Source organism: Ptychodera flava, chromosome 15, assembly GCF_041260155.1.
Source record: "Ptychodera flava strain L36383 chromosome 15, AS_Pfla_20210202, whole genome shotgun sequence".
In the NCBI taxonomy this organism is placed as follows: domain Eukaryota; kingdom Metazoa; phylum Hemichordata; class Enteropneusta; family Ptychoderidae; genus Ptychodera; species Ptychodera flava.
The window spans coordinates 36,104,691-36,124,518 of record NC_091942.1 but is presented as its reverse complement, the minus strand read 5'-3'; the positions used below and the strand labels follow the sequence as shown (position 1 = coordinate 36,124,518).

The window sequence follows — 19,828 nt, the reverse complement described above, 5'->3', positions numbered from 1 at the left end:
GGAATGAACGATGTCAGATCTACATCAGGCCTAAACTATCTATGAGTCAATTGTGAAAGGGTTGTTAATATCAGGTGTTCCATGAACAGACCTGTAGTATTTGATTGGAAATACGTAAAGCAAGAAATTAAGAAATTTCACTGGTGCAATGATACATTTCCATTCAAACAACGGCAAACTAGAGATATCCTTTTGCCCTCCAGTATGTTTATACTGTTGACTTGGATGTAAACATCAAATGTTGATTTTGCTAAACCGACTACAGCAAGAGGTTGAGTCTGTGATCTTTGTTTTACATTTTGCTGCTTGCATTCAAAATGTTCCAAAGCATCAAAGTGAGTTTCAGTGGAACAGTTCTCCATTACTTTTATCACTTGCTGGTTGGTTGCGATTGTGGTATTTCCTTTTTCAATTTTGGGAAATAGAGTTTTGATGGAGGAAGTCTTGAGGTAGTTCACACCTCAAAACTGACTCTATTTTTGCCCAAACTTTCTGCAAAGAATCTTTAGCCTGTTCCCATTCCAAATAAAGAATCAAAATCAGGGTCACCTGGCAAAATATGATACAAGGGAAGCAAATTACAGAATATTTACTGACACTTGAAATTCAAAATGACCACATTTATATGTTAACTCTATGGGGAACATTGTTTTTTTGATTTGACAATAAGCTGATGAAAAGTTTATTTACTTCATAAGCTTCAAAATGAACCCCTGCAAATTGTAGGCAAAAAAAAATATTGCAAAAGTTTGTGTCCAAATATCTAACCCAAAGGTTCATTCTTAATTAAGTACCATAGCCGTGGTCCACCTAACTTGCAAAGAGAGAAGGGTACTGGTTGTGAAATAACAGAATGAAGACAATCCTGGCTTTGCCTCAAATGTCATTTCCAAAGTTTGAAGTAAACCCCTAGCTTCAAATGTTACTGATTAGGTCTTCAAACAAGGAAATAGGCATGACTGGGATTCAAGTCCCTTTTAATTATAATTGCAAATCGTGTACATACTAAAACCATTCCTAAAAGGTGTGTGTAGGGTGGGCCGTACTTACTGGGCCAAACATGGCAGTAGCAAGAATACCAATTGTGGACGTAGATTTTTTTGGATTTAGTGACAGACACGTCACTCAAGAATGGCCATAATGAGAACCACCTACTGCATGAATTAACCCCCTGTCATAGTAGTATCAGGACGGTTGTCCATGGACACAAACCAACTCAACATTACCCATCAAACAGCTTTGTAGCTAGGGAGGAGCTAGGTAAAGGACAAGTGACTGTCCTGCAACCTTCATAGCAAGTTTGCAGTTGTATGATTGGAAAATAAGGAAGTCCTCAAGCCTGTCTATATTGCATCCATCTTTCAATGGACTTTGTTAAGGTGATTTAAGAGAGTCCAGTTGGTAAAATGGGAAGAGGATACAAAAAATCCAAAGACTGTATGCAAAGTGAAGTATAAGGAGATGAAAGAGCCACATGTGATTTCAATCTCTTGGTTCATTTTAAAGGGTCACTAACTAATTTTAGTGATATTTTTCACTACTGTTTTATTTTAACGCTAACAATAAGTTTTGTTCTACTCGCAAAGCATGTTTAGACAGACACAATTCAGCTTGTCAAATCAGCCTGTATTTGATGAATGAGTTTCGGTCCCGAATAGAATGTAAACAATAACAGTGCACTTTACACAATCATTGATGCTTTGTTAACAAGATAAATAGTGAATGTTTCCACATGCTTTTGGGAGTAAAACAAGACCTTTCAATTGACATACAAGATACAAATAATGAAAAAAAATCATCTACAGTTAGAGGTACTGATCCTTTAATTGAATATTTCTACTTAAAAAATCTGTGAACAAAGTTGGCTGTTTTTAAAACAAATTTATTGAAACGAACAAAATTTCTGATTTCATGGTAGAATAAATTTACATTATATACAACAATCTGTGACTGAATTAAGCCAGTGACCACATCAGGCGATAAATTTCACTTTTTTCTCAAAAAATTCTGCTAAAATACATCGCTTATTTGAACCTGAAGTTTGCTTTGAGATCCCGAGGAAAAAATAGCGCCAATGGCACTTGATCACAACTGGCACATTGTGAAACTACTCATAATTAATGAGGTACAATATGTGGCGTCATGCGGTGTCCCATCATACCATATATGAAGGGTGTAGCACTTGTGGTTACTGAGTTATGGACAAATATGTATATTTCAGGTCAAATGTCACTGAGGTCATGTGACATTTTGTCAAGAAAATTGAATTGCTAAGTCATCCCTATATACCAAAAATCAGACCTAGCTCTATTGGCTCGCTCAAAATTAAATATGCACATAATTAATGAGTACAATATGTGGCGTCATAAGGTGTCCCATCATACCATATATGAAGGGTGTAGCACTTGTGGTTACTGAGTTATGGACAAATATGTATATTTGAGGTCAAAGGTCACCGAGGTCACGGGAGATTTTGTCAAAATATTTATATATTCTGCGTGAACGGAGGGACATGACCAATCTATAAGGCCCTGGACTTCATCCATGGGGACTAAAAACTGTGTCACTGAATCCTTTTTGCAATATGAATATGATGACAAACTAAATTTTTATTTTACTTGCCCTTATACATGGGATTCTATAGACAGCTGACTTATACATGGTAGTCTATGGTGGTGTAAACTAAAAAGTCCTCTAACATGGCCAAATCGACGTGCATCTGTATGGGTAGGGTACTATCCTTGTGCAAAGTTTGAAAGAAATTGACCTGGGCATGTCTGAGATATCTGCGTGAACAGACGGACGGATGCACACACGGACGCAGGCACGCACACACGGACATGACCAAACCTATAAGTCCCCCCGGACGGTGTCCGTGGAGACTAATTAGACAGACCACGAAGTCAATGAGCAACATACAGCTGAAAGACTATTTTTCACAATGCGATTTTAAGCCCATTTTTATGAGAAAAGGGACATGTATATGTATATGGAGAAAACAGCAGAAGACATATTTGTAAATTGTTTGTTAAGTGACAATCATATTTGCATCTCTTGAAATTTTGTGGTTATAAGGTATAACAGTAGTGTAAGAATAATGAGGTTAGAATAAGTTAGTAAAGCTAAGTTGACAGTAATTAAGATTACAAAATTATACACTAAGCTGAGGAAATCTGAATGAAATAAATGTTGAAAAGTAGCAAAGTCATGGTCATCTTTTGTCTAATACCTTGTGTAAGTTCATGAACTTTACATAAATCTTGCTATAGATTTGTTGCTAATGGGCAATAACTGTTGTTTCAGATCATTTGAGAGCAATCCATCCATGACAGGTTTAAATTGTTATATACTTCTATTTAAAGAGAGAGAAACATCTCAAATAATTTTTTCCCTGTAATTTCCTGTGAGAACACATGGACATGCGTAGGACTCTATGCTGGTGCTACCTTGCAACTTGTCATGGCATTGTATAACCTGTTCACCCCAATTTCCTGTAGACAGGTCCACACTCACCATTGATAACAATGGGTTTGGGCCATACCATGGTAGTGAAAGACTGTAACATGTGAGGTCATGGATACTTAATCTCAGGAATGTCAAAGTCTGTATATTGACTCAAGGATGTTACATAACAAATGCTTAGGGTCATCTCAAAAGTGAGAATCTAAACTATGAAATATGTTTTTTTTTATTGCTTTTGATACCCAAAAGAGCATAGAAATCTCTTATACTTTGAATCAGCCATCCTGCATATTTCTAACATTCATCAAAACCTCATTTCTGTTCCACAACTCATAAAACAGTCCACAATGCAGGATTGGTGTACATTCCAAAACTACATATATGAAAGATCCCTAAAATCAATTAGTTAAAAAGGGGGGTTAGAAATTTCCCAAAACTATATAACCTCCGCTCCGTTTGGCTCCATTTTTCCGAATTGGAACCTTGGAACCAGTCTATGTATCGGTACCATATATCAACGCAGTCTGTTCAGCAGTTTTTGACTTTTTGTCGTTTACGGAAATGGACGACACCAAACACCGGTTGAAACCACCTCTATATCACAACTTCCAGTTGTGATAATAAAAATTTGGTTTCCTGGTCGCTGTGCTAATTAATTATAGTATGATATCTTCGAAATGTTGTAGAATACTGAAATGGTTATTTAGATTGGTTCAGATGTTGGCCTTGCTGAAATTTCTCCAAATGTGCAAAAGTTTCCCCGTTTTTAGGTGAAATGTCCTAAAAGTCTGACGCCAATAACAATTGGCTTCCACTCCTCTCTCTAGCTCTCTATGCAAAAACTTATCTGTTTCTCAGGTTTTAAGACCAAAGTCAAAATCATGCTTTCCTCGCCAATAATGTCACTGAAAAAACATTGATTTCTCATACAGCCTAGAAAAATCTTTTCTGAATATTGAAGAATAAAGTCACAACAGAATGGCTTTGTAAGCTAAAATGTAAGCATCTTGAGCATTGGTTGTGTATACAGAGACATATCAATACTGCTTAATATTTTGCCCTTTTTATGCTACATTCAACTGCACTCCAATTTGTTTTTTTGGTTGTCGTAACATATAACATGATCCTATCATTTTACGATGGGTAGCTGGATATGTGTACAGGAAAATGAGGGAAGGTTTAAAATGGCTTGCAAAATCTTATCAGCAGGAAAGTACCGAAAGATGTGAAAATTTACAGATATATGTATATGTGCTGGTGTTAAAGGTATACTGTTACCTGTTCCAATTTTGCCACAGTTACCATGGAAAGAGAAAATCTAACCAATCACAGACTTTAAGCGGGTGGCTGCTTTTTAAAAACAGCACCCTCACATGGACATTTTGAATACCAAGGAACACCTCTTTGACCATATATGGGCATATTCAGATAACAGGTGACAGTATACCTTTAAAACCAAGACAACATTTTCTGTAGAGTGGCTACTGAATGAATACAGGCAAGTTGAATCAAAGATTTTTATAGAAATTTCAACATCTCCATGTCAAAGGAATTCTTGGTATGTAATCGTGGCAGCATCTTGGTGAGAACATGTTATGAGAACGTCTCGGAATTTGTCCAATAGAGTGATTAATTGTGATCGGCTCAGATTCTCATAGTACATGATTTCCTCCAAGTGGTGTTTTCCACGGAAGTAGGGGCAAAGTCTGAAAAAAAAGGAGGAAAATGCATTATTCAGATTATGTAATAAAACTTGAACAAAGCATATTCATAAATTCTTCACAAATTATAACCATTACTGACCAATATCCCTCAATGCAAATCAAACAATATCATTGTAAACATTAGCTGTGAATACGCAGCGGTGCTGTTGCTTATCGATCACACTCAGGTCGAAGGTCATTGCCACAGAACTGCTGAGAGCCAACCCATTGGCTTTATCAGTAGTTTGCTACGACACTGATCCATGTTGCTGATTTAGCTTGCAAAAGAATGAAATATACTAGTCTTTATATAAATCAACTTGTACCCGCTTTATCATTGATTATTTACAACTCATTCTATACTCTTGATAACTACCTTGACAATGAGAACATATATTTTCAACATTTTTCCATGAGCTACCGATGGTTGCTGCTTGAATTTGAACCTCCAATGAATTTGACCTCCTATGTATTCGATGTTTTATGCGAGAGGGTAAACCTTGCAGAAACCATCGACGACTCGCGGGAAAATGGTTGAAAATACATATTTGTATTGTCACGGTCAACTGAAAGTTTCCACTTGCAAAGCATTTACCATTTACTCAATGAATCTTTAATGGACCCCTATAATCAACAGATTTTTGGTTTAACCCAACCAATTTTGACCTATGTAAAGTAACAAGAGGGCGTTTAGGTGGCCAATTAATGTTAAGAGGACACTGAATTCATAAATATTCACCTGTCAAATAACTTAAGGTCATCATCATTGCTAGAAGCTGGTACACTCAAGACGCTCAGACGTTCTGCATAAGACAACTCAGACAGGAGGTTAGTATCTCGTATCCCTCGTTTCATGGTCATCTCATCAGGGAGTGATTGTTCATTGCTTCCCAACTCCATAGATTTGGAAGAGTAGCTATCCAGTCCAGGACTCACTATAAGATCATCTGTGTCAACTGGAAGATGAAATAAATCCGTAAAGGAGACTGGCAAGATGGAAGATTTATGAAGCATGTCACTGTCACTCTTAACTAGGTCTTTTGTAGAATATTTTTAATACATATATTTAGTGTCTATCACCCTACATCATTTCTCAATGAGAAAAGCATATTGTGTTGTAAACTCATTGGAAGGGTGATTGGAAGGGTACCAGGAAATAAGTTAGAGCAACTTTATCTGAAGAACAGAAGGAACAGTATTATTCAGAACTGTTTTCAGAACACTACTAGATCAGTACACACTATGTTTATTGTTCATCTGTCAGCTTGTCTGAAAATGTTGTATGCTGAACTTTTGTACCCCTTCACACTACTCCCACTCTCTTGACATCTTCATCTCGTATCCAGATTTCTTGGTAAAAGTCTGGGCCATCCATCGAAAATAATTGTATACGAACATGTAAAGTGGCACAAAAAATGCAGGTGTGCATTTCCAGGGCAAATAACAACAACGACAGGTATCCTAGAAAATCCTGTGGGGTAGCACTTTCCAAATACTATACCCTAGTCCTATGTAGGAATTTTATAGGTGTCTGGTAGGGTTTTTGTGCAAGTATTTGCTGTCCTACAGACAAAACAAAGGCCTATAGGACACCCCACACACAGTCTTAAAGGACAATGCATGTTCTATAACATGCCTTACATGATTCCTATTGGGAAAGCCTGTCATACAAGACTCATAAATATAGCATTCCTATAGGATTTTTGTGAGTCACTTGGCCTGTTTTGACATCAATTCTCCCCTTCCCATTTCCCTCCAAAGAGATTAAACTTTCCATAGAGAAATAGTGAAAAGCTTAAACGCTGTAAGATGGATCACTTACAGTGTGGCTCTGTAAGACCACTGCCACTGCTACCAGTACTTCTCTCTGATATCATACGGTGTCTGGAAACACTGCCCTCTATGGTATCTGTGTCCATCTGGGAGTATTTCTCGATTGGCATCAAGAACACATAGGTATGTAACTAGAGATGATAACAGACAAATGAAATCTCAAAGAGAGTGAAATAGTTTTCTTTTGTCTGTAACAAATCTATTGCATTTGTTGACCAATAAGGCAATCAATGGCCCTAAAGGTTTCATTTCAGTTAGGAACACTGACAAATTTGGCAAAGGAATATATTGTTTGAGATGTACTTTAAGTGAAGCGGTCGTCGCGCTGCGCATGCTCGTGATGGGGTCTCCCCCTGTTGAAAACATCCAAGAATACCGCACTAAGTTACCGGTTGATTACAATGTTTGCGATACTGCCGCTTGTTAAAATGGCGTCCGATCTGTCACAAGCATACCCAGTTACCAAATCTAACACGCAATAAAAGGTCAATTAATCTATGTTAAATATCTGCTTAATATTGAACAGTAATTACACACTGTATTAAATTCACATTTGATCATGATTTTGTTGAATTGGCTCGAGTGTACTTGAGAACACTTACCCATACGCCTTTATATGCCCATACTCTATAACGTGACAGGGCTCTAGTCTACGACATCGCTAGCAAAGACTAAAATCTTTTATTTCCAGAGGCCATACAGGAGTCCAGTCGACAATATCGCAAGCTACAGAAATCTACAGCTTGAAGAGCAATGCCCACTGCAGCAAGAATAATCTGTTCCGTGGTCTGCGTGAACGTCAGTGTCAAGAGAATATGAATGTCGGTGTCAAGAGAATATGGTGCACCACACTCGGCTGCGGAGAGTCCGACTCCACTACAAAGCCCCCCCCCCCTCAAATGTGTACGTCAATGCGGTGACATACACAGATATACCTTATCAATGCAACAGCATCTCCTGTTTCCTGCTCTGGCTTGCCGATCATGGTCTTGAGTGTAATTTTTGTGTTAAGCATTGTGCTTGTTGCTGGTCTATTAAAATATTTATACAATGTTGATCATTTTAGTGATGTTTTATTGCTGTAATGTACATAGCATTGTGTACAAACAACTGCATGCATTAAACTAAGCAAAATAATGTGCCGAGTGTATAATGTCTCAATGTTCGTAGCCTTACATGATTTTATAAACAGAAATACACCACTGAAGTTCGTTTCCGATCTTAATATTTTACTGTTGCACGATCCCGAGTCTCACAAAGGCATTTACAAAGTGAGGGGCCGCTTCCATCTCACTCCGATTGAAGTTGAAGAGACTTATGTTTATAAAACAATTTGTTTATCAACAAAAAAGTTGAGCATGCACAGCACGACAACCGCTGCACTTTAACCCATCATTGATGTTGGCATAGCCTTTCACTTACATTGTTGACCCTGTTGTATGTCAAGAGTGCCATGGATTTGCATTTGAATTATGATTGACAATTGGCTTTTTTCGTGCACTGAGAATAGAAAATGTATGGATAGCTACCAAACATGTTTTGATACCATGACGGCATATACCTTACCTGTACAAGCAGTCTGTTCTGAAGTAACCAGACAACTATCCGTACTTGATCAATCTAACATATACAAATGAATAAAAGGCAAACATTATTAAGCTACTTGCTATCATGACTTGCTTTTACCAGCCACTGCACACCTATTGATTAAATACAAACATGGACATGGATACACATTGTTTGGCTTGATTATGGTTAATGATGACAAGATTGTACATGAGTGAATCCTCTTGGAGTATAAGTGTATGGGTCAATTACTGGTATATCCTCAATCTATACTGCAGAGATTGTTTGTAAGAAACTGAAGTTGGCATATTGCAATTTCAGTTGACATTGTGTATGGATTTTGAGATAATACAAGCATTTGGCAATCACAATGCTGAAATATTATATACAAATAATTATTATAACAATGTATTAATGTCTCTCATCGCAAACAGGCACATTTGATTACATTGATACTGTGTGGAAAGCATGACATGTGGCTATGAAGTACTTGGATGACATAATCAAACCAATCTCAATTTTCTATTTCATTTATACTACCATCATTTCACTTTGTTCTCACAACCATTGCTTCCCCTAAAACATTCCACAACAATTTTAATTACACTTTGGCATTCACTTTGAAACGTAACCCTGTAGTTGGGGCATCTCAGCAACATTTTATGATTTCAATTTGAAACTAGCACCACTTTCAAATATTCTGAAATGTTTAGAGAGTACTCTCACATGATCAGGGCTGTCACATGATCAGGGCTGTCACATGATCAGGGAATGGCGGGTTGAATTCAAAGTGTGCGTGTTCCTTATAATTACTTGTAAAGATATTTCTGGACTTCACTTCCCCTGTCAGAATCTCATCAATCCCTTTACAATGTAGGGCAACTTTGGAAAGGCCTAATACTTTCATTGGAAGACCTAAATCTTACGAATTTTTTCACCATGTGGAAATGATGTACTGCATAAGGTACTGGCAAAGAAATCATATGAAATGTATGTACATATCAACCTGGAAATGATAATTAGGTCCTTACAAGCTGATAGGATTAGCACAGACAGTAGATCCCTTTCTGTTTCTAAATCTATCTGTGTGTCTGACGGTCTCTCCTCTAACACACACAGACACACAAATACAAAATGTGAAACCTTACCTTTTGTTGTTCCCATCCAAGAGGGTTGCGATGCTCTCCAAATGGCAAGGGTAGTGAGAAATTGGAAATGACAGCGGTCAGGGACTGACCTGGAAACTTACTGGTAAAACTTTCAGCCAAGTCAGATGCACTGGTTGTGAAAATAGAAAGTGTTTGATTCTGCTGTAATTGGAGGTATTATTAAGAGAGTGTACTGGAAGCATTGTAGGTCATAAGATGCTTACAATGTTTCCATGCATACATGTTTCATTGACATGGCATAGGGTCCAGCAATGCAATGTTCTGAGTACCATACTTGTAGCATTACGTTCATTTGAACACTGTTGTATGACAATAAAGATGGCGAACTCCAAAACTCAAGCCTTGTCGAGCCAAGCTGAGCCAAGCCAAGGCTACTCTTACTCTTTAAGTTAGCTACTGAAAACACGGAACAACTGTAGGGCTGGTTGAGTTTTGTTGTGCATATATTTGATGCAGATAAAATTTGCGTCCAGTCTGTACGGTATACATACATCATTGTCATGTCTTGTGAGTGGACAAAGTCACATACAACAACAAATAACACAGATAGAACAATGACATTTCTACATGCATTTTAAGCTATTCATTATTCATTCTCACATGATCCATGAACATCAAACCATACATATTGAATTAAATGTATATGAAAACACTTCTTTGCTCCCTGAATAGACAAAATGTTTAGATTGTTGCTTTCTGCATTGTAAACACAGCCATGCTCTAGGAATAAATCACCCACAGACCCAATCGTTGATGATCAGGACATGGAATTGGAACTGAGCAATAAATGTTTTTTAACAATGTCCTTCTGATATTTCTTATGGATGCAGACACAGATCAGTAAGAACGTCAAGTTTGAGCAAACTAAGATGCGTGGATTACATGTCTGATTTTCCATCATCTTGTAACACCCCTTCTTTGCATATGATTTTCTTCATAGATACTACAGCCAGGGAAAACAAGCACTGAAGCCAAACATGATAAGCTGATGCGTACGGGCTAATTAGGTAAAAGAAACTATTAAAATGATTCAAAATACTCAATTTCTGGTGAACTAATTAAATCTCTCTTCAACTTTAACTTCACCAGTAATTAAACATACCGGTGCAGTAAACTCAGACAGCAGACCAGTGGAAGTCAGTAATAATGCTACTGTTGTATATCAGTGTAATCACTATCTGAGGTTTTTTTCACAGATCAAAGTGTGAGGGCGAAAATTAGTTTCTTTCCAATCAAAAACTTAGAGGGTTCTACTAGGCTTGGCTAGGCTGGTGTTTTGGAGTTTACCCAATTAGGAAAACTTTGCAGCTATGATACATTGAATCACTAATAAACATACCACACTAGTACTCTGGGACTGTAGTGCTGCAGACATGCTGTCATATTGTGTTGCTACAGCAGTCATTCATCACATGAATAACAATATATATATTGATAACCCGAGAATAAAATTCACAGTCACAGCATGAAAACTACAAACGATAAATGATAATTGAGAATTGTGCAGTTGCACCATTCTGATAAGCAGTCAGAATTGTAACAACTTTAGCTTGGTTTGAACCAATCTTTTTGAGATTGGGGATTTGGCTGAGCGGTTTTGTCTGTCGCTTTCTCCGCTAGGTGATTGGGTACCGTGCGTTGTGAGTTCGAACCCAATTGAAACCATCATATTCTTTACTGTTACCAATAAAACATCGTAAAATACATAAAATTCTACACTTTAAAATATAACTAATATTGTAGGCATGTGCTAAATTGTTTTTTTGTATAGAGTATTGCTTTATAGCATTGCTGTTATTCCCTACTATTGCAGCATCATGTACGGTCTGCTGTAGCTACCGTAAAAACCCTATTAATTCGAACATCCTATTTAGTCCTCAAAACATAATTTTATTTTACCCACATCAGTTCGACCACCAATGGAAATTGGGACTTTCTAAATCTCTAATAATTTGAACAACCAATCATGACAAACTGTTTTGAACATTTTATTTTTGATAAAGTACACAGAACAATACAATGTCCTGCTCAGAATGTCTGAGTAGGGACTTCAGGAAAGTCACCATTATATGTCTCAATCATCCAAGATGGTAAGCATGTCACTTATAAATTGTCAAAAAAAGTTGAAATCAATTCGACCACTAAAATTATTTTATCTTTTTAATTTTCTAATAATTCAACTATTTAAAATTGTAATTATTTTTTTCTGGTCAAACTGATAGGGTAATGGTAATCATTTTTAAATGAACAGCTTCATTATTATCAAAGTACTATCAAAGTCTTAAATACACATTCTTTCCTAAAACATACTCAGTTTATGCAGTGTCATTGTAACATGTACCGGTACACAAGAACCAGGCAGTCAAAATACTGCACATTATCATCATGATCAGCAAGCGTACAGTTCAAGGGCAGATATGGGTACCGGTATATGCACTAATATAGGGTCATTCACAAGGGATTCATTCATGACATATTGATGGAGCTGTAGGTGAGTTCAATGTACCATGCATGAAGCCTGAGTTTCTAGACAAACTGTCCATTACATGCTCACATAGACCAGCTGTCATTGTTATCAACTGATGCAGAACCATGCATGAAATGATCCACATTGTACTGTAACATCATATTTTCTAATTGCACATCATGTCACATACTTGTGATGCAGTATCAATTTTCCTCTTTCTTTCACAGCAATGTATTGATAGCATTGGTATGTGATACTTACACTCTGAGATCACAATTTGGAGAGAGAACATAGACATTGGTTTCACACAGTGGATAAATAATGGTAGCTTTGCCCCAGTATACAAGATGACCAGCAACCTGGAAGACCTGATTGTAGGAAATTCACAAAACATACAACAACTATATAAGGAAAAGTTTTCTTGTTGATGATAAGAAATCTAAGTAGACTGTGCGTTTGTGACATAAAGGTATAGTTAACACTTCATTTGAAATTCAAATACTGTATTGGCACAAAAGCAGTAATGGGTGCTTAGAGTTACCATGTACCCTATGCATACAGACAGCACTACAAATATTATTCCATCAGTACAGTATTCATACAAGTATCTGTAGTTTAGAAGGCAAATTCCAAATACAAACTTGAAAATGACATTGTATTTCTGAGTAAAAAAGACTTACACTTGATTATAGAGAGTCTAGCTTGTTGTGAGCTTTGGAGAATTTATAACAAAATCAATATCATGCAAGCGTCCAAATGGAAAATGTAGAATAGCTTATTTTGACTTCTATTATTGGTGTCAGACAATGAAAAATAAAGGTAATTATGGGCGTGCCCAATTCCTGGTGTTGAGAGTTTCCTCAGAAATGCTCTTGCAAAAGTATGATTTTGACTTATTTTCTTGCACATGATAGATTGAAAACAAAAATAACAAAAGTGCTAAGAGAGTGTGAAGATATAGAAAACTATCTTACTTTCTAGAAATCCGTCTTGAAGCAAATTTAACAAAAACCACAAAAGACAGTTATTTTTGCCTTACCTGTGACAAAGCTAGATCACAGTCTTGTGACAATTGCTGTAAACTTTTCAATGGATTTGTCATTTTGATAATTCTAATGAGTGACGGTGAGGAATCTGCTGGCAATGAATCCAGAAGTTCTGTCTCATCTTCCAGTAACAAAACGGCATGATATGGTCGAATCGCTTTCAAACTTTTTTCTATAACATCAGCCTGGAAAGATGAACAAAAACTCAAAAACTGGAAGTTTGCACAGTTAAACCATATAGTTCTTGAAATGATGTACATTGTGGAATCCTTTGCACATGAATAAAATCAGTAAGTTTTGAAATATTATCAAGTAACGTACGAGAGAAAAAAATTATTGTTGCTCTGATTATTTTGGTAAAGCTACAGAGGCAGCAAGTGAATTTTTTTATGACCAGGAAAAAAATTTCTATCAGTTATGTTGTTAGTGATGACGTGGAGTCTGGATTTTACAAACTGTCAACAATAATAGAGGCATTACAAATACTGGCAGTGTTGACAGATCTGAGCATTTAGACGTGTTCCCAGAAGAAAAAAAATTAAAATATGCACAATAAAAATGCCCTAAAAGTTAAACAATTGAAGTATTGTCTTTTTAATGTCCTCATGGGTGTTACTATTGAGCTTTTTACATTTTTCATTCATCCTATCTTGAATGCCTGCAAACACTGCTGGAAAACGCACACTGAGCATGACAAAGTTCATGTCCAATTCTATGCAACAATACATTTTTCATCGTGAGAGTCTTTATGATTTCAGTGCAAGTCTCCTTCCAACTGTTGGACTTTTATCACATGTCAGTATTTTGTTGAACAAATCCCAAAATGTATCATCCTGACTGGTGTTGAGTAACAGCTTTGGAACTAATTGGTGGCCGTCACTCATGAATACTCATGATGCACAAACCTTTAAGAAACAGAACTATTACTTCTGAAAGTCAACTCCTGTTGCATTGTATCATGTAAAAATACTGAAGCAATTGAACTCGTTGATAGAAGTTGTGCCTGGACTCCATACAAAAATCTCATTTGAAGTTCCACAGACACGATAACTCAAGAGACTAACAGACAGCATGAAAAAAATTGCAATGCAGAAGTTTATATTTGCCGCAATTTCAAACAACATGAAAATTTCAAAATTAGATGGGGCAATTCTGAGGAACAATTTATTTTGTTTGACCTAATTCTATTTATTGAGAGTGACTCATAAACTTTCTCGAGAGTCAGATCAAATATTGTCATTGTTGAGGAAACAGCAATTTTTCAACAAATTTAATTACATTGCAATATCATTGTCATGAGCTAGCATCTTGTCTATTTCTGCAATCATAGCTTTTTTTATGTTGGATTATCTGTGACGAGGTTATGAATATTCATGAATTATGACATCATCAAAATGGAGATACAAGAAACATCTCGATGGAGATACAAGAAACTGTATTGCTTTGATACTGGTGTTTGTAAAGTGGGTGTGCATTACCAAGTACAACTGGAATGGCCAAGAAGAACAGTTTGCCTTGTGAAAATCAGTTCTTCCAGTATCTCTACTCGGTTTCAAGTACAAACACATGATGATATGTGGATGCATCTGAATCAGCAAGTCTACAATCATTCTAATAATTTTGACTGCTTTGTTAGGTATATTCCCTGAATACCTCTGCACTGACAGTGCTAGAGCAGTGAAATACACACATGACTCTGGGATGCATTCACCACAGTCTCTTGAAGGCAATGTGTTGATTGAGTTATTCCTGCTAAGAAAATAGTTGTGTTTACAGCAATGCGAAACACTGCCATATTTGGTAAAATTAAAATATTAAGTGATAAAGTCTAGGACTGGATTATTTTCCTCTATAACAGATGAACAAACATTTATAAAGGAAAAAGCATTTTCAATCAATATGGCGAAACTTTCCTATCCAATGTTGGCACAAATGTTTGACAATCAGAATGACCACAACATACCACTGAGGGCGCTGTTGAAAAAGCAGGTATAGGTCAACTCCTGGAGTCATTTTCTTGCAGGTAAAGAATATGGAAATCTTACCTGTATGTGCATTTGCTCAACATTGTGAACTTTGTGTGGCAGACAAAAACTGACTTGCACCCAGTTATTGATTTGAACACTGACTACACCAGCATTACACAAGCTGAAATACAATTATAACAGAATGGTGCATACATGTCAGTGGCTGTATATATTTGTTATTGACACATACCTGACTTCTATGAAGCATTTCAGTAGCAGAACAAACAGTGTGCTGGTGCACATTGAAATGAAATCTTGCTCATATGGTTGATAGGGCATGTTACAGATTTATTACGTATTATACAATCTTATCAATTATGTAAATGCCCTTTAGGCATTACTTTGCTTTATTTTTATTCTACTCCTGCCACTTTCTGAATGCTTTACATTCACAGTGTTGCGTCTATGCAGCGGAATTGCGGGATGATTGCAATGTGGCAAGCCATGCCCTGCCTGTCCAACATAAAAGAAGGGGTATTCACCTTGCAATGGTATGGCATCCAATAATGTAACTTTCTTATTATTATAGAGACACTTGTTGGTTACCATTGACAGCCAAACAATGATGTAGACTGTAAATTTTCATATGTCTCTGCCTAAAACTAAGAATTTGGCACATTCCATTTCATTACCCTTTAATGGTGCAAAACAGAGCAGCTGTTAAGACTAATGGAAACTTTGCAATGAAATTTTCTTGGTTTCCCACCTCACTTTATGTTGTAGTGGTTGTTTATTTCACAAGAAAAGTTTCAATTCCAGTAAAATTTGTTAAGGTAGTAAGATAGTATAAGCGAAAGACTTAAACTTTTGCTCAAACTTTCCTAAATGAAACTTTAAACCACTCTCTTTCCAAATCAACAATTAAATCAGGGGACACAGTGCAAAGTTTTGAACTAGTGAAACAAATTACTCAACATTTTGTGATATTTGAAATTCAAAAAGGCCGCCATCCCTGTTTTAACTCTATGGGAAAAGAAAATTTTAGATTTTCGAAAAACTAAGATAGTGAAAGTTTCTTTTTCTCCAAGAGCTTTAAAAAGAGTCCCCACAAGTGGTAGATCAGAAAAGAATTGTAGAAATTTGAGAGTCCAAATATCGGTCCCCGAGGCGCATTCTACCTTTATCTGATGTTGAATACTAATAACATTCATTTACATGCTGTCACCAATGAAACAAAGTAGTGATGGTGAATTGTCATTAAAATTGTCAAACTTACTTCTCATAGACTTCTTTCAGATCTCGACATAGTTTACTCTTTGGTAGCATTGTTCTGAATGGAGACTCTGCAATATCCTCAGGCATTGCGGCTACTTCATCATGCACAGCAAGCATGATTCTGGCTTGGTTGCTAAGGTAACCACATCGTCTCTCCTCATGTCTCAGGGCCAATGCCAGGCGCTTGGATAGGTCATGATAGCAATGCACGACTGATTGGAACACATCGCCCTTTGAAAAAAGAACAGCAGAGACAAGTGCGGATTATAATCTATCAACAAAAAATGTCTCTTCTAGCCATTAGACAATCCTAACCTTACTGTCCACTTTGACAAAGTACCAGTAATGTTTCTTATCCACAGTTGATTCATATAAATACTCTTCTTCAAAATGATCACAATTACTGTTAGTTTAAAGGGACAAATGAAATGAAACCATCGCGAAAATGAATTAATGGTCATGACCATTAATTCATTTTCGTGATGGTTTCATGTATCGTGTCTAAAACTGGGGTTGAATATATGCATGGTCACCCATTCATTCAGTATCTTTCAACATGTCAAACAATATAAGTAGTATCTCGTATCAAACAAAATTCATGAAAAATGGCCGACTTTGTCCCTTTGAACCCTTCTTCTGTAGCAGGTATATTTACACAAATCTGCATTTCCTGAGAAGATCACAAGTTCTGTGAATTGTTCAACTTTTGTCAATAACAATTATTCAGTCGATATTATGTTATAAAGTTGTACACAAAGCTCATGTATCAAAATGAAAATTGACAACCAAGTTCTTCGTTTTCTTGTTTCATGAACTTTAACCAGTTAATTTTCTGTGAAATACCTGAGTTCAAAGACTTGATATTTTTCAAGATGAGAGATCATAGGTTCAAGGAAACTGTCATAATGCTTTGGGATGAAAGCTTTTGAAATGGCTACACTTACACGAATATTAATCTTGATTAGAAAATTATTCATGCTGATTTCAACCAAGGACAGAAAGTCACTAGTTATTTTATCATCTACATGTATATACCATATAGTATAACTGTAGCAGGTAGAATAGGTCAAGATTAATGTGGAATGGCTGAATCAGAATTTCTGTTGAATTCTTGTCAGGGTACTTTTCTCAGTTTATGACGAGTAATTGAATGAAAAACCGAACTTCCATTGAGAGACAAACATTTATCTCTTTGCAAAGGCTCAACATCAAACACATTTCTTCAGGATGCTACATGTTAGACTAACACAATCACAGTCAAGTAGAAGTTTGTAATGTGAGAGTCTGTGGATGCTTGAATTCAGTGTAAGATGGTTGACCCACAACAAGGTCAGGTCAACAACATATCTACACTGGAACATGTATGCAGTTTATAACTTATTGATACATCCAGGTGAAACTATAACAGCAACGATTTTATCAATGTGTAGATACAGAGCCTAGGATCATTGAAATATCGACAACATGGAATGTGGGGATACTTTTAGACATCATGAGTCAATCCCTGACTGTGTCAAAACAATGGTCAGGAATACATTAGGCATGAAGTCAAGTCATGATCGACACTTTGGATATCATAAATGGCTGGTCTTGTGCTGACGTTGAGGAAATTAATGATTTCATTATGTTAGTGTATTGTACATCGCAATAGAAACTGGCAAGTGACAAATAAACATCGACAATTCTGCCTGATAGAAACTATGAGCCTGCAATGTTTGTGTTTGTGGAATTATTTGAGTTTGTAAAAGGAGTTGCTGGATTGAATCTCTGTGATAGGCGTAATTAAGTCTCTATAAAGTATGTGTGAAGAATTACAGTATTTACCAATTTATTGACTGATATTGCAGTATCCCTGGATAAGTACAGAATCTTCTCCTCAGTCAATAAATGTCAGTGTTGCAGTATAAAAGTACTGTATGTTAAAAGATCTACATGTATGTAGCATTGTTCAAAATTCAATGTCACTGTTACAGCGTCCACTAACTCTGTGATATGTATTGTATATCACCAAGTTAGTGGTCAGTACAGTATTGTTCCCTTAAGTCAGCCAGTCAATAATGATGTCTCCCCTAAGTCAGTGGTCAATAATGAAGCATCCCTAAGTCAGTGGTCAGTATTGCCATATCCTCTGATCTGTTACATGATCTCTTAAATCACCACCACATATAATATTACATTTAAAAATTGTCTCACCTGCAGTACAAATACAACGTTGAACAATATCATTGTTTGGGCTTCTTTACTTCTTGTCCTCTGTTGCTATGGAAGAATGAGAAAACAGCATTAAATGTCAGTATAGTGAATATTTACCTCCTAGAAGTCTGGAAGTAGATAAACTAAAGCAGTTTAAAATGGCAAGTTGTTGGTAAACATGACAGTTCTGCAAAAACAGTGAGCAAACTCATGGTTACTGGAGAATATCTTTTCTCCAGTAATAATGACAAACTTCAGACAGAGAATAATTTATAGTGAATTTCAAAATAGCTTGGAATTACAATGTGCTTGGGTGATTAGAAAAACATTTCTGGCGGTAGAAAATAATGCCAACTGTATCCATTGCACACGTTCTCCTTTGATAGATTTTGCAACAGTTTCCAATACAACGTCGACTGTTCTCACTTACAGAACACGTTCAGTGTGGGAAATACCAATCGTTGTACAGACGTTGACGTTGTACTAAAAAACTATTGTTAGCGTTCTCTGCAGTTTCATCGCCGGGAAATGTGATAAAGGCAATATAAAAATGTTCAAGCAGTCAGTGTAGGGGTGAGTTTTTCGATGGGAACGTGGCAACACTGACGATGTTGGCTGTGGCACAGTGAACGTCGTATTGTTTAAATTGTTGCAAAATTTACCGAAGGAGAACGTTTGCAATGGATGCAGTTGGCATTATTTTTTGTTTGTCTTATCACTTAAGCACATTGTAATTCAAAGCTATTTTGAAATTCACTGTAAATGTGTTCTCTCACTTTCGAATTTTTTAATTCATGTGATTACACATTTCAGGTTGTATATTATAAAAAGAAATTATTTTCAGTTTGACATCATCAGATATGTGGTTTTTGTAGGGCAATATGATTTTGACCCACAAGCGAAAAAAGTGTATGGTTCACAAAAAAATGTCCACATCTGATCATGTCAAAAACAGGAAAAGTTTATGGGATGATATAATTATCACTTGAACAGTCTCCTTCATTTTTGCTAAATGTGGAATGAATAAATATTTTTGCAGACTGCACAAATATTCACAGAATATTAATTTTACTTGCTGGAATGTTATACTTCTATGTGAACACAAGTCCTTTGCCATGGTGATATGCAAACGAGTAGTAAGTTCTTC

The 19,828-nt window shown here is 36.4% G+C and overlaps 1 protein-coding gene across 1 annotated transcript in view; it reads right to left on the bottom strand.

Annotated features, from left to right (window-relative positions):
- Positions 1-3,665: 3,665 nt before the first annotated feature.
- The window catches only part of LOC139152038 (GATOR1 complex protein NPRL3-like), a 28,147-nt gene continuing 11,984 nt past the window's right edge, over positions 3,666-19,828 (bottom strand). Inside the window, exons 4-13 of the mRNA XM_070725126.1 lie at positions 18,682-18,747; positions 16,490-16,719; positions 15,292-15,394; positions 13,240-13,431; positions 12,462-12,568; positions 9,713-9,842; positions 8,565-8,618; positions 6,988-7,129; positions 5,905-6,121; positions 3,666-5,168 (exon numbers count right to left, since the gene is read on the bottom strand). Of these exons, the coding sequence (XP_070581227.1) occupies positions 5,006-5,168; positions 5,905-6,121; positions 6,988-7,129; positions 8,565-8,618; positions 9,713-9,842; positions 12,462-12,568; positions 13,240-13,431; positions 15,292-15,394; positions 16,490-16,719; positions 18,682-18,747 (1,404 nt within the window). The 3' untranslated portion in view covers positions 3,666-5,005. The remainder of the gene's footprint in view (positions 5,169-5,904; positions 6,122-6,987; positions 7,130-8,564; positions 8,619-9,712; positions 9,843-12,461; positions 12,569-13,239; positions 13,432-15,291; positions 15,395-16,489; positions 16,720-18,681; positions 18,748-19,828) is intronic.